This window comes from Takifugu flavidus, chromosome 14 (genome assembly GCF_003711565.1).
Source record: "Takifugu flavidus isolate HTHZ2018 chromosome 14, ASM371156v2, whole genome shotgun sequence".
NCBI lineage: Eukaryota > Metazoa > Chordata > Actinopteri > Tetraodontiformes > Tetraodontidae > Takifugu > Takifugu flavidus.
Genome location: NC_079533.1, coordinates 6,325,020 through 6,339,047, shown reverse-complemented (window position 1 = coordinate 6,339,047; position 14,028 = coordinate 6,325,020). Strand labels below are relative to the sequence as shown.

General features: G+C 50.6%; 1 protein-coding gene across 7 annotated transcripts; it reads left to right on the top strand.

Annotated features, from left to right (window-relative positions):
• The first annotated feature begins 884 nt into the window (after positions 1-884).
• Positions 885-14,028, top strand: LOC130537936 (short transient receptor potential channel 4-like). Of its 7 annotated transcripts, none has more exons than XM_057055085.1 (15): positions 885-1,290; positions 3,618-3,820; positions 4,308-4,526; positions 6,613-6,753; positions 7,013-7,189; positions 7,350-7,550; positions 10,096-10,432; positions 10,923-11,062; positions 11,132-11,332; positions 11,423-11,538; positions 11,675-11,870; positions 11,973-12,167; positions 12,302-12,343; positions 12,529-12,618; positions 12,869-14,028. In XM_057055085.1, exons 2-15 carry the CDS (start codon positions 3,662-3,664, stop codon positions 13,409-13,411), a joined length of 2,757 nt encoding a protein of 918 aa, XP_056911065.1. In that variant the 5' UTR covers positions 885-1,290; positions 3,618-3,661; the 3' UTR covers positions 13,412-14,028. The 7 variants fall into 7 exon arrangements, with proteins under 7 accessions (XP_056911065.1, XP_056911068.1, XP_056911069.1 ...); XM_057055088.1 differs by having other exon boundaries at positions 3,612-3,820; XM_057055089.1 differs by lacking the exon at positions 885-1,290 and adding an exon at positions 3,383-3,537.

Here is a 14,028-nt window from a genome sequence, read left to right as displayed (position 1 = left end):
ACATCTGCGGCTCCCGACCCCGTTGATTCAATTGGCTAATGAAGCTATTGACTGTTAGAGCAGGTGTGTTCTTCACCAGAATGACTTGCTGTCTGAAAAGAATCCCCACAATAACTTGCTGAGCGCCACCCTTAACCCTCTGAAGAGAGACAGCCCATCATGATTGATGGTGGCGGACAGACCCACAGACCCATTCTGTCCATACTGTCCACGCTCAGAGCTCTGTCCCCGTTTCATGAGTGCCAACATGAACGCACCAGACAGGAGGAATGAGTCTGACCTGCAGATGTTAAATGTCAGAGGGACACTTAGAAACATTATACGGCATTATAGAGAATTTACAGCATCAACCCCCGCTGCGCAGCAACGCGCGCGCGCGCACACGCACTGTTCTGAGCTGATATAGATTTGAATCCATAGATGTGATGACTTTCAAGCCCGTTCGCATTAAAATCGATTTCGTAACATTTCCGTTCCAATGAATGATATGAACATTGTTCCCTTCTCTGGTCCTCAGGGGCCATAAAAGCCTTATTTTATGATATCAAATGTTTTATTGAACCCTTTAAACTGTTCATTAATTCAAAACGCCCAATAAACGATAATGTTTCTATAATTATGTCGCCAGGTAAATCAAAAGCAAGCGAAGCTACTTTTCTCGGTCCATTCTGGGTGAGATGTCCCCCCCCCCCCCCCCATTGAGCCGGGGACTGATTGGATTGATCAGGTGATTTCTCCATCGTGCAGCGCCAGGCTTCAATGCGTCTCCGAGCGCGCACGACCGTCTGCGGCGCTGCGAGCAGGCATCTGGCTGCCCCCCCCCCCCCCCCCCCCCCGGAGGCGCTGCATCGGCCCCCAACAGGTGGAGAAAGTCCAGTGGGCAGGGACAGCGGCGTCAAACCAGATCCAACCTACGGAGGAAACTTCGCAGCTGCTTTTCCCTGTTTCGGGATGAGCTGAATGCGGCGCTGCGTGTTTCCATCCTCCCCTTCAGAGGAAACAGGAGCGAACCGAATCGTGATGGTGACGGAGCGAGTGTGGACGTACAGCGGGGGGGTTGAGAGGTCTCCAAGCGGGAGAGAGGAGAACGCAGACTGAGCTGAAAAACAAGGGATAGACGGAGGCGCCGGCGCGTCAGCCTCTTCCTGCACAGCAACACCGCAGTTACCAAATCCGAGGAATGTCCAAGTCCAGAAGTTCCCAATCATTTCCAGCTTGGTAGTTTGCTTCGGCTTCGCGTGGCCTCGGGGGATCATTGCACGGGAACTTCTCATGCATCGCATCCTAAAGGTTAGTGCCTGTGTAGCCTTTAAAACTTGATTCCCGTTCATTTATCTGACCGCGGGCAGCACGGGGAGCGCGCGCTCTCGGTGATGGACCCAGATTAGAAATGTCTCCTCCGATCTTTCACGCGCTTTTATTTTCAACCATGTTTTGACCGCCCTGCCTCCTGGAAGCATCCGCAGATGATGACGGTAAACCCCGGGAAGAGAGCCCCCTAAAGCAGATGCAGGCGCCATCCCGGTGACCGCGCTGCTGTGCCACATGCACGCGGATCTGCTGGCGTTAATTAGGGATCGCTGACAGCTTGACGAGCGCCGCAGCCGCATGGCGGAGCTCCGTCAGAGGCTCAACTTTAAAAATAGAAGGCGCGTGGCGCACAGCGCTGCGCCTTTTCACGGCTCCACGCAGCAGGTCACCAGTTTGTCACGTGACCCTTCTGCGGGGCTCTGCGCGTCTGCGTAGCGTTGTCTTTGGGCTTCATTTAGAAGACAGGGATGAAGGACAGACTCCCTGGATCGTCCATGACCACAGTCCCCACGTGGCCCCAAATAAATGGAAATCATCAAGGAGGCCATCAAACATCTCAGGGGGGGGGGGGGGGGGGGGGGGGGGGTCTAAAACCATCCTTCTTCATTGCTGCAGCACCTGGAGAGGCAGCGCAGGTGACGGAGACATCGGGGCAAAACAAGGTGGAAAAAAGGGGTGGCTCGGAGTTGCACAACATCCTTTATTCCCAACTTTGGCATGTTCATGCACAGTCGTGCTGACCAGCGTATGCGTGTCACACGGGCCCAGGTGTGGACAGGTGTGGAATCCCTGGCCCCGCCCCAGACTCCTCCGTTATTCCCATCAGTCCAACAGCACGGACCTTTCTCATGGAGTCCCTCAATGACAGTGGAGCTGCACAGTCGGGGGGGGCACGTCCAAAATGGAGGTCCTGCCTGATCCTGAAGCTGATCCTGATCCTGAAGCTGATCCTGATCCTGAAGCTGATCCTGATCCTCGTCAGGGTGGAGGCGCCGCCGCTCTCGGCAGCCCCTACCGTTCCCTGTCACCAGGCAACCAAACGCTGGACCAATCAATGGACGATTCATGGATTATGTCATCCATCATCCATCCATCCATCCATCCATCCATCATCCATCCATCCATCCATCTAGCATCCATCCACCCAGCATCCATCCATCCATCCATCCATCCATCCATCCAGCATCCATCATCCATCCACCCATCCTGCATCCTTCCATCCATCCGTCATCCATCCATCCATCTAGCATCCATCCACCCATCATCCATCCATCCAGCATCCATCCACCCAGCATCCACCCAGCATCCATCCATCCATCCATCCAGCATCCATCCACCCATCCATCCAGCATCCATCCACCCAGCATCCACCCAGCATCCATCCATCCATCCACCCATCCATCCAGCATCCATCCACCCATCCATCATCCATCCATCCATCCATCCACCCATCCATCCATCCATCCATCCATCCATCCATCCACCCATCCATCCATCCACCCATCCAGCATCCATCCATCCATCCATCCATCCATCCACCCATCCATCCAGCATCCATCCATCCATCCAGCATCCATCCATCCATCCACCCATCCATCCAGCATCCATCCATCCATCCACCCATCCATCCATCCATCCATCATCTTTCCCTTGTATATTATCCTACTATCACGTCACTATTTTGAGAGTTTCCACCTTTTCGAGAGCTTTAACCTTGAGGCCGTCACAGTGTTAAAGAGAAAAACTCTCTGCCTTTTTATTTCTGTTCATTAATCTGATGAGATCCTGAGGAAAAATGTCATAATGAGCTTTCTGAAGAATCCTGGGAGTGCATTTGGTTATTGAAGGAGCGCCGCCAGCCACCGTTCACGTGAACGCTCTTCACGCATAAATTTAAAAGTATTTCCTTCGCCTTGTTGAGGTCACATGACAATGGAGGGAAAAACATCTGGAACGCTGCAAGGACTGAAAATGCTGCGTATTAGGCCACCGATTCACAGTGCACCTGTGCAGGTAATATTGACCAATCACAGTGCACCTGTGCAGGTAATATTGACCAATCACAGTGCACCTGTGCAGGTACTCCCCATTTCAAAACCCCTTTTCCCCGTTTAAAAGAAAGAGGCTGGAGAGCTTCTGCCACCCTGGGGCAGGACACTCAGGAGGTTCTCACAGGACGACACAATAAGAGGGAAAAGAAGCCGCTGGACATGTTCCTCCTCTTATGTGATGATTTTAATCTATTTTAAAGTAATTCTCCTGAACTGTGATCTCCTCAGCAGCAGACTCGTCCCTTCCAGCCGCAGCTGTAGCCGTTAACAGGTCTCTGGTGAGCTGAAGCCTCGGGGAGATGTCACAACTGTACTACCGGAGGACCGACAGCTCCTCCTACCGGGACCGCATCCCGCTGAGAATCGTGCGGGCGGAGTCGGAGCTGTCGCCCTTAGAGAAGGCCTACCTGGGAGCGGTGGAGAAGGGAGACTACGCTAGTGTCAAACAGGCCTTGGAGGTGTGTGTGTGCGTGGTTTGAGTGGTAATAAGATGAATATGTAAGGTCACGGAGTCTCTAAATGAATGATGGCAGTAAATAAAGCAGTCTTGAAGCCTGGATCTAATTAGTTTGATTCAGAAAATCTTAGGAGCGTTCCAGGTAATGAGCTGCCGTAGTTCTTGGGCTCATATCCAGTAACATCCAGGACATTTTCCAGATAAAAGGTCGGCAGCTTCACTCCCACAGCACCAGATTTGTCCGAAATGACCCCGGAACAATGACTGCATAAATTCTTCTGATAACTAATCTGTGCAAAAGCTTTGGACATTTGATCTCAAAACAATTTAACACTTCTTTGACTTTGAAAGTTGATTTCCGGGTGTATCGATGTGGAAAATATTCCCTGCCAAACATCAGCGCGTCAGCGTGACAGCTTTCCGTTAGCCTGATCTGGATCAGCGTTCCGAAGCGAAACACTGACTCCGAGCTGTACCCGTTTCCTCAGGAGGCGGAGATTTACTTCAAGATCAACATCAACTGCATCGACCCCCTCGGCCGCACGGCCCTGCTCATCGCCATCGAGAACGAGAACCTGGAGATCATCGAACTCCTGCTGAGTTTCGGCGTCTATGTCGGCGACGCCCTTTTGCACGCCATCCGAAAGGAGGTGGTGGGAGCTGTGGAGCTGCTGCTCAACCATAAAAAGCCAAGTGGTGGCATGCAGGTGAGGAGGGGGGGGGATCCTGCGACCTTAGAGAACCCTAAATCCAATTTTTAAAAAGACAATAGAATCTTTATGGAACAGAGGAAAGCACATTTCTAACCACTTTTCTTTGAACCATTTTAGCTAATCTGTGTTTAAGCCTGAGTGGAGGCGAGCTGAATACACCCGTGTAAAAATGTTAATGAAATATCCTCAAAAAGGAGCAGAAATGTCCTCCAAAAGGAACAAATGTCCTCCAAAGGCTACAATCATAACCAAGCTAAAAACGAGCTTTTGCTTCATTTCATCAACGTTCCATAATTCGTCCCACACTAACAGGTTTATACTGATTAATTAAGAGAAAACAGAAGAAAGGATCAAAGAGAGGTAGGTTCCCAGCAGACTGGACTCTGGTTGGGGATGTTAGGGGGGCATTTCCCTCTGGTTGGGGATGTTCGGGGGGCATTTCCAGCTAAAAGCCCCTCAGCGTCCACATTTGCCTCGGTGGCTTCCTGCATGAGCAGCAGGTAAAAATAGATCAGCGAGTTCGTCATAACATTAAAGGGCTGTCGCAGGAAATCACACTCTAGATGTTGTCTGGGATTTAATGATAACGGGGATTTAATGATAACGGGATATTTCTAACTGTGTTTGTCCCTGTGTGGGAATGATGGATCTTTAATGGTCTGGGAATGTTGGGGGCTATTTGTTTGCCACTGAGGAGCCGTTCGAGTAAGAACTTTTTAAAAAGCCTTATTTATCATCCGAGTGTTCCTGTACAGCTTCCTGATTACCAACGCTTTGGCCTCTTTGTGCTTCCTGTGTAATATCCTTCAGATTTCGCTGCATTTCTAATTTAATAACAGTTTATTAGGTATTTGTTTCCTTTCTTGGCTCTCACCGTAACCTCGCCTTTGCTGTACAGGCCATCGTTAAAATGGGATCATTTGCATCTAGAATCCGTAGTTTTAAACAGTAAATTTGTAAAAGTCGCGTCAGAGTGCGTTGTGATCGCTCATATGTATAAAACTATTAAAATGTCACTCCATAAAACCTTCAGTCTGCAGGTGTATGGAAAAATGCTGATTCATCACAATCCATAGAACAATGCTAAAGGTTTTCACTGACGGGTCACTGCAGGTCCATAGGTGCTACTAACACCTAGCATTTCATTATTGACATCCTCCGCTCAGACTAAAATGTTCAGTATCGTCAATATCAGCTTGTTTAATTAAAGACATGCGCTCTAATCTGCTGAGTAATTCACTAAAGCTCCACAAAGGCGCCGTCTTTGTCAGCCTGTCCCTGATTGTGTCTTCATGTCACCACTCGGAAGCATAAAGACTCTGAACTCTCCTCAGAGGGACGGCCTCTGCGATCTGTCGCCGTCGCTGCCTGGAAATGACAAACTCAGGATTCATCCTCAGTAAAAATCACAAAACAAATTGTTAACGCAATCATTGTGCAGAAGAATGTTTTAGGATGAAGCTGTGGTGCATTGCTCAGTGGAACCCCGGCAGTACCTCTAAATGTTCATGGACAGGATTCAAACCCACACCCCGGAGAGACCGGAGCCCTAATCCAGCACCACATTAGCAAAACCGCTGTGGTTTCTAGAAAGGGGCCCATTTGTTCCTTTATCTCCACAATCCTCTTATCCCAAAACGCCCTCAACAGCACCATCACGCTGTAAAGTGTCTCCGACCGCTTCTGCCTGTTTTCCTTCTGTGTCCAGGATCAAATAATAGATCTTGAGCTGAAAGAGGCTGAACAGCCTCCCTCCTCCTGCAGCCTGAAGCTGTGTGATCCCACACAGACATGGATGGAGGAAGAGGCTCAGTAGCAGCGGCTGATGCTGGAGATGGGAACGAGTTCCTTTCCTGGCCTAATCATTCCGCCTTAAATGGGGAAATAAAGGATCCTCTTTATTAAAGTGCTGGATGATGTCAGTGCCTCCGAGCTGCCAGCCCCTGTAACGCTCTCGTTCTCCATTTACTCTCCACCAAAGACCTCTGACCCGGAGTCGGGGGGGGTCAGAAAACATTTCTGTTCAATTTAGTGCCAATGTAATGACGTTTTTCTCTGCTTTTGTTCTCAACCCTGGTAGGTTCCCCCAATCCTATTGGACAAGCAGTTCTCCGACTTCACTCCCGACATCACGCCCGTCATCCTGGCCGCTCACACCAACAACTATGAGATTATCAAGCTGCTGGTGCAGAAGGGCGTGTCCATGCCGCAGCCCCACGAGGTGAGACCGCCAGGTTCTGGTGGGAAACGCTGCAGTCTAGGCTCCTCAGAGATGACGGGAATAATCCCGCTCATAACTGCAACATTCAACTGCGAATAAAGATAATTAAATAAATGGGATAAAAAGGAAGAGACAAATGGTCCCATTGCATTTTCTGCACGTAACAGACATGTTTAAATATGCTAATGAAAACCTCTGGGTTGTTTGACTTGATCCCTTTGCTGGTGCTGCTCATGGTGCCGGTGGGTTGATGCGGCAGGTGCGCTGCAACTGTGTGGAGTGCGTGTCCAGCTCGGACGTGGACAGCCTGCGGCACTCGCGCTCGCGCCTCAACATCTACAAAGCGCTGTCGAGTCCCTCCCTGATTGCGCTCTCCAGCGAGGACCCCTTCCTCACTGCCTTCAGGCTGAGCTGGGAGCTGCAGGAGCTCAGCAAGGTGAGGACAAAAGGTCCTTCAGAGAGGATTTCTGGGCGTGAGAGAGCTGAAAGATGAAGCGCAGCTGTTGGTTCATTAGTGGTGAATCTGATAAACTGTTATTACCTTTAACACACGTGTGTTACGCTCCCTGAAGATGTTCTGTTGTTGCTTCCATCAGGTGGAGAATGAGTTCAAATCTGAGTACGAGGAGTTGTCTCAGCAGTGCAAACAGTTCGCCAAGAACCTCCTGGACCAGACCAGGAGCTCCAGAGAGCTGGAAATGATTCTCAACTACAGGGACGACAGCAACCTGCTGGAGGAGGAGGGCAACAGCGACCTGGCCAGACTCAAGCTGGCCATCAAATATCACCAGAAAGAAGTAAGCATGGCGCCCGTTTCCCTTGGTGACACGTTTGAACTTCACAGGCTTGAGTTGTCGTCACCTGTGGAGCACTGCAGCAGGTAATTGTTGTAACGATGAAGGGGCAGTTGTGACGGGGGGGGGCACAGAATGTTCTTCTGAAATCACAACTAATTGCAGCCTTAAAAGCAAAATATTCTATTCAAAACAGGTCAGGTCCCCGTTAACAATCCACCAGTTTGAGGTTGCTGTGATATAAAATAACCACGGAGCTGCGCCTCATCTCCTGTCCATCGAGCTGAATTTGGGCTTCGGTGTGGAGATCCAACCCAGCAGACTCCTGGAGCTGCACTCATCCTCATCAGGGTGAAAAGCAAAAGCTTCTTTATTGGCAAAAACAATGCAAGGGGAGACGGAACGAAGGATCGATTGAAGCTCTCGGAAAGTAGCAACAGAAACAATGAACTAAAAATCACCAAGAAATGGGAAAAACATCGGAAAAAGTACAAAAACAGCGACAAGGCACTGGACAAACCTACAACTCTGGAGATTAGCGAGGGATAGCGGATAGGGATAGATCTGAGGCCCGGAGCTCTCCGAGGGCCCCCGGAGGAGCTCTCCGAGGGCCCCCGGAGGAGCTCTCTGAGCTGGAGCTCGGTGCTGAAGCATGGGCAACAATCCGGCACCGGAGACGAGGGGAGAGCTTCAGTGGGAGCTGATTTAGGCAGAAGCAGCTGCAGGTGTGCCAGAGGCTCAGGGCCCAGGGATAGCCCCGCCCCTAAATGCTGCTCCTGCAGGTAGAGGAGGTGAGAGGTCGGAGTGGCAACAGGACCACAACAGTTCTGCTGCTTTAAATGATCGTTTTTGGTGCCTGTTTAAACTCTCCAATCAGCTCTTTGATAACAGGATGCAGAGGTGTGAAAGAATGACTTTATAATACGAAGAATTTACATGATGATAAACATGTGAAACTCGACTCATCGACCTCTTCGTGGGTAAATAGTAGTCTTTAAGATGTTAAACATGTTTTAGCTCCCAGTTAATGAGAAAATAACCATGAAATACAAATTTAAAATTATTTTATGTTAATTTGTTTTGCCTTAAATGACAGTGTAGCTGCCATGGCAACACACACTGCAGCTATCGACTCCATTCGGATCCTGGAAACTGTCTGAGCGTAAATGTCTTTGTCCTTATTTGTGCCAGAGGGTCAGGCCTTCTGGCTCCGTCCCAAACGGCACCTTTCTGGCGTCGTCATGGAGACCCAGCTATCCCAACCTTGCGCCACCCACGATCCAACCTGTCCTCAGGGGTCTGGGAATACAAACCTGAGAGGGAGGGAAACTCCTCCTTCCCTGACAGGTCGACCATTTAATCTTTCACGGCAGCAGCAGGTTAAATTACATTTGGAGAAATTGCATTAATGTGCAGCAATATTCTCACGTTGTGACGCTCAATCAGGACACATCGATCTGGAAATTCACTGCAGACACACAATTAAACTTGGAATGAAGCTGCATCTCAGCTGACTGAGGTGTATCTGCACCAGGATGGATCCTTGGGAGATATGGGAATGACTTCCTGTTGAGGGTTTCCAGGCCGGCTGCTGCCGACAGGCTTCATGTTGAGGAGAGCTTTTGATTTTAATCAGTGTTGATGCGCTGACAGCGACCTTTAAATGACCCTCTAGAGAAGAGGGAGATGTTGCCCTTTACACCTGCTGATGGACTTCCAGGAGGAGCAACGAGCCACAAATCCTAACTGACCTTTGAGACTCCACACTTGGTGTTCTGTCAACTCCTTTATTGATCTCTAATGTCAGGACCAGTTTCTGATTGTTGTGTGAACTTTTTATTACCACTGATTTGTTCAGGTAACGACGTTAGCATGAAGACACTCTGGAATTATAACGTTAAGCAGCTCAATTTATGGCCTCCTGGGCACAACTGTCGTGTCAATTAATGTTTTAAGGCCAACGGAGGCTGAAGTAGCTCCGGTTTCTGCAAACTCAAGGGGTTCTGTTTTATTCTCTTTTATTGGCGTTAATAGGTTTAACCTAATAACCTGTTTAACCTGAATCATTGATGGCCTCCATCCCCCACCTGAAAGAAGGACATCCTCATATCCATCCCATTCACCGTCCTCTCCGGTTAGCTGTCAGTGCTGCGAAGTACGGAAATAGGAGTCAGCTTGACCCTCTGGTTTCCATGGTAACGTGGGCTCACAGTCTCAATGGGTCAGTCTGCAGATGGAGGTTCGGCCAGAAGTTTCACATGGAGCCAAATGTGTGAAATGTTTCATGCTAATGAGCGAGTTAACTATGCTAATGAGCGAGTTAACTATGCTAATGAGTGAGTTAATTATGCTCTGAAAGGTTTCCATCCCATCGTTTCAGAGAACCGATTATTTGAGTATCGATTAGTTCATCTTCTACGGTTTTGTGCTCTGAACCTGATCCTCGTGTAAGTGTTGATTATGGTCTGTCACCCCCCCGTGAGAGGTGAGAAGTCTTTTCGACTGTGATCAAACACATCGACGTCTAACAGCCTTTTATTTTGGGCAGTTTGTAGCTCAGCCAAACTGCCAGCAGCTCTTGGCTTCCCGCTGGTACGACGAGTTTCCGGGCTGGAGGCGGCGCCACTGGGCGGGGAAGTTCTTCACCTGCGTCTTCATCGGCTTCCTCTACCCTGTGTTCGCCCTGTGCTACCTCGTGGCTCCCAAGAGCCGCTACGGCCTCTTCATCCGCAAGCCTTTCATCAAGTTCATCTGCCACACGGCGTCCTACCTGACCTTCCTGTTCCTGCTGCTCCTGGCCTCCCAGCACATCGTCACCACCGAGCAGGACAGGCAGGGTCCCGCCCCCACCACCGTGGAGTGGATGATCCTGCCCTGGGTGCTGGGTGAGTCCCCCGTTCATCGACTGGTTATGTATCTAGTTAAGGGTAAAATGAACTGGTCGTCACTAGCTTAGGTTTGGCAGCTTATGTGCATATTTGCTCATTTGTACTGTGGAATATTAGTTATTAGTGTGTTTTGTACCCTGTTTACACAGTAACTGCTGGAAAGAGGGAAACGGTTTGAAATTGATTGTTTACACCGGAACACGCTGGGAACACTGCAGATTCCACGCACGGCCACTAGTGGGCGGTGTGACTTGTGTGATTCAGTGTTGAGACGATTCCTCCTTCTGGCAAGTGAGAATAATCAGAGTCAACACGTTCAAAAACGTGTCTGCTGATCCAGACGAGCTGTAGCAAATCTAGAGTCACAAACCGCCATCGTTCCTTATCACTGGTGATCAGCTCACCTGTGGGGAGGAGGGGCTTAAAGAGGACAAGCTACTTTCTTCCTTCACAGCTGATACCTGAATATCAGCATCTGTGTTTCCAGGCTTCATCTGGGCTGAGATTAAACAGATGTGGGACGGTGGTTTCCAAGACTACATCCACGACTGGTGGAACCTGATGGACTTCGTCATGAATTCTCTGTACTTGGCCACCATCTCACTCAAGATCGTAGCCTACACCAAGGTAAGGCGTTTTCTTCGGACGGACGCGGAAGGCGTGACCACCCCGTTCCCTGTCTGTCGTCCTGCGCAGTACTACGGCAGCAAACCCAGGAACCAGTGGGAGATGTGGCACCCGACTCTCGTGGCCGAGGCCGTGTTTGCCATCGCCAACATTTTCAGCTCGCTGCGCCTCATCTCGCTGTTCACGGCCAACTCTCACCTGGGGCCGCTGCAGATCTCTCTGGGGAGAATGCTGCTGGACATCCTGAAGTTCCTCTTCATCTACTGTCTGGTAAACACTCATTTTCTCCACACAGTAACAGGAACTCTGGCTTAAACGTGGAGTCTGGACACAGATCCCTTTATTTGGCACGCGCCGCAGGTCCTGCTGGCATTCGCTAACGGCCTGAATCAGCTCTACTTCTACTACGAGACCAAGGCTGAGAAGGGCAAATGTAAAGGCATCCGCTGTGTGGAGCAAAACAACGCCTTCTCCACGTGAGTCCACGTGTGTGAAAAAGCTCCTCCACAGTTGTCAGTTCAGGGAGGTGACTGAGAGCAAACGTCCGTCACCCCAGAGGTGCTCGTCCACCGGTGGTGGTGCCGCCCTCACCCCCTATCTTCTCTCCTGCAGGCTGTTCGAGACCCTGCAGTCTCTCTTCTGGTCCATCTTCGGTCTAATCAGCCTGTACGTGACCAACGTGGACGCCGACCATCAGTTCACGGAGTTCGTGGGCACCACCATGTTCGGCACCTACAACATCATCTCGCTGGTGGTGCTCCTCAACATGCTCATCGCCATGATGAACAACTCGTACCAGCACATCGCTGTGAGCGCGGCTCAGAACGCCAGGGAGGATGGGAGGGAGGAGGTGATGGGAGGGGGGAGGTGATGCGCGGCGGGGGTTCACGCGCTGTGCTCTCCGTTTCAGGATCACGCCGACATCGAGTGGAAATTCGCCAGGACAAAACTGTGGATGAGTTACTTTGAGGAAGGGGCCACGCTGCCGCCGCCGTTCAACATCGTCCCCAGTCCCAAATCCTTCTGGTACCTCATGAGCTGGATCAAGACACAAGACTACAAGAGGACGAGGTCCAAACAGCCAAAAAGCATCAGAACGCTGGGTGTAAGTCCGGTGTTCTACAGACATCCTTCACCAGAACTTGGCAGAAGACTTGATCGTTTGTCAGTTAGCTTCTAACTTTGTGTCAGAACCAGCTGCTTTTCTCATGACTCTGGACCGCTGTGATTTGTGTGCAGAGGCGAGCGGCTGAGAACCTGAGAATCAACCACCAGTACCAGGTAAATCTACCAATGGCCTCCTGGGGGTTCGTGCACTGTAATGTGTGTGTGCATGTGTTTTGTCTTACCTGCTCAGTAGTGAGGGCCTCAATCGGCTCCTGACTGAGGACTCTGAGGACGCGTTGGTGGTCTTCAGAGGGCTGTTTCATGGTTCAGACTTGGTGTTGTGTGTTTGGCTGCTGTAGGAGGTTCTGAGAAATCTGGTGAAACGTTATGTGGCCGCCATGATCAGAGATGCCAAGACAGAGGAAGGCCTGACGGAGGAGAATTTCAAGGTGTGCAGCTCCAACAAAGACAGCCAGCTGTTGCTGTTTATTGCAGAACATCTGCTTCGTTGTGGATCGCACGTGCGAAGATCTGCCCGTGTTGATAAAGCTAATCGCTACCCTGCCTGCAGCTACACAACGGGCAGATTATTCACTGCCTGGAAACAAACCAACAATCACTGGTGTCACTTTTCCACAAACGATGGTTTAAAAGAACCACTCATGGAAATGAATGTTCTGTCTTTGCTTCACTCCCCAGGAGCTGAAGCAGGACATCTCCAGCTTCCGTTATGAGGTGATGGGCATGATGAAGACGGGGAAGCCGGCCTTACCGGGCGGGAAAGCCGGCGGCAGCTCAGCGGACTGCAGCTCCTCCCTCGAGGAGCCTCCGGGGCCTCACGGCAGCCAGGTGAAGAGCAAACTCAACCGATTCAAGATCATCACGTCCATCCTGAAACAGGGCAGCTCTTCGCCTTCACCCAGGCCACCCGAAGCCTCCAACGGCCTCCCCAACGGCGTGTTGTCCACAGGCCCCGATGAGAGCTCCTGCGAAGGCCCGAGGACAGACATCGGTGGCTTTGACTTGTTCCAGAAGCACCAACCGGGAACAGGAGCGATTCCCAGGCAGATGTACCCTCTGTCTGAGGAAGCGGCTGAGCCAGGGGCCTCAGACCAGGACAGAGAGCAGCAGGCGGAGCGTGGGGAAAGACTCCTGGAGACACAAACTGAGGAAGAGCTGGATGGAAAGGCTGATGAAGGAGCCACAGAGAAAATAGAGGAAGATTTGCCCTGCGGCAACTGAGTCGCTGCTGTGTGTCGGGATCAGAGATGAGACGATACGCGAAGAGGCGACGTGGTGTTTGAGTGTCGTCACTGCAGCAGCAGCGGTCTTTGGAGACTCAGGGAGGCCTTCAGCTTGGGCTCTGTTCTATTAGCAGTAAAGATGCAGCACAAGGAAACGGAGCTCACATCTAAACAACCAGTAGATAACCTTCTCCATCCTGTCTCATTCCTCCAGTTTTTTATTCCTTTGACTTCAAACTACGCCCTCATACTTCATTAAACTCTTTCTACCTCTTTTCCTTCCTTCCTTGTGTCCTTAGAGCAATAGATGCTGTCTGTTCGGCTTTACTCCTCCTGCCTTACTCTGCTCCTGCACACACACTTTGCACCGTCTCACAGTCACGCTGGGGCGCCGAGGTCGAGCCGCCGAGCAGGAACTGCGTCCATGTTCTATGCAAACACTTGCTTGTGCTGTTGGTGCCCTCTGACGGGATTGACGGCACTTTTAACAGAGAATCTTACGTAAAGCAGAGCACAACACTGGACCGTTCGCTCAGCCGCTGATTAATTCAGATGTCATGTGTGTGAAGGAAGGATGCTCACAGGTGCAGAATAAAGTGGAACCTCCATCAGTTA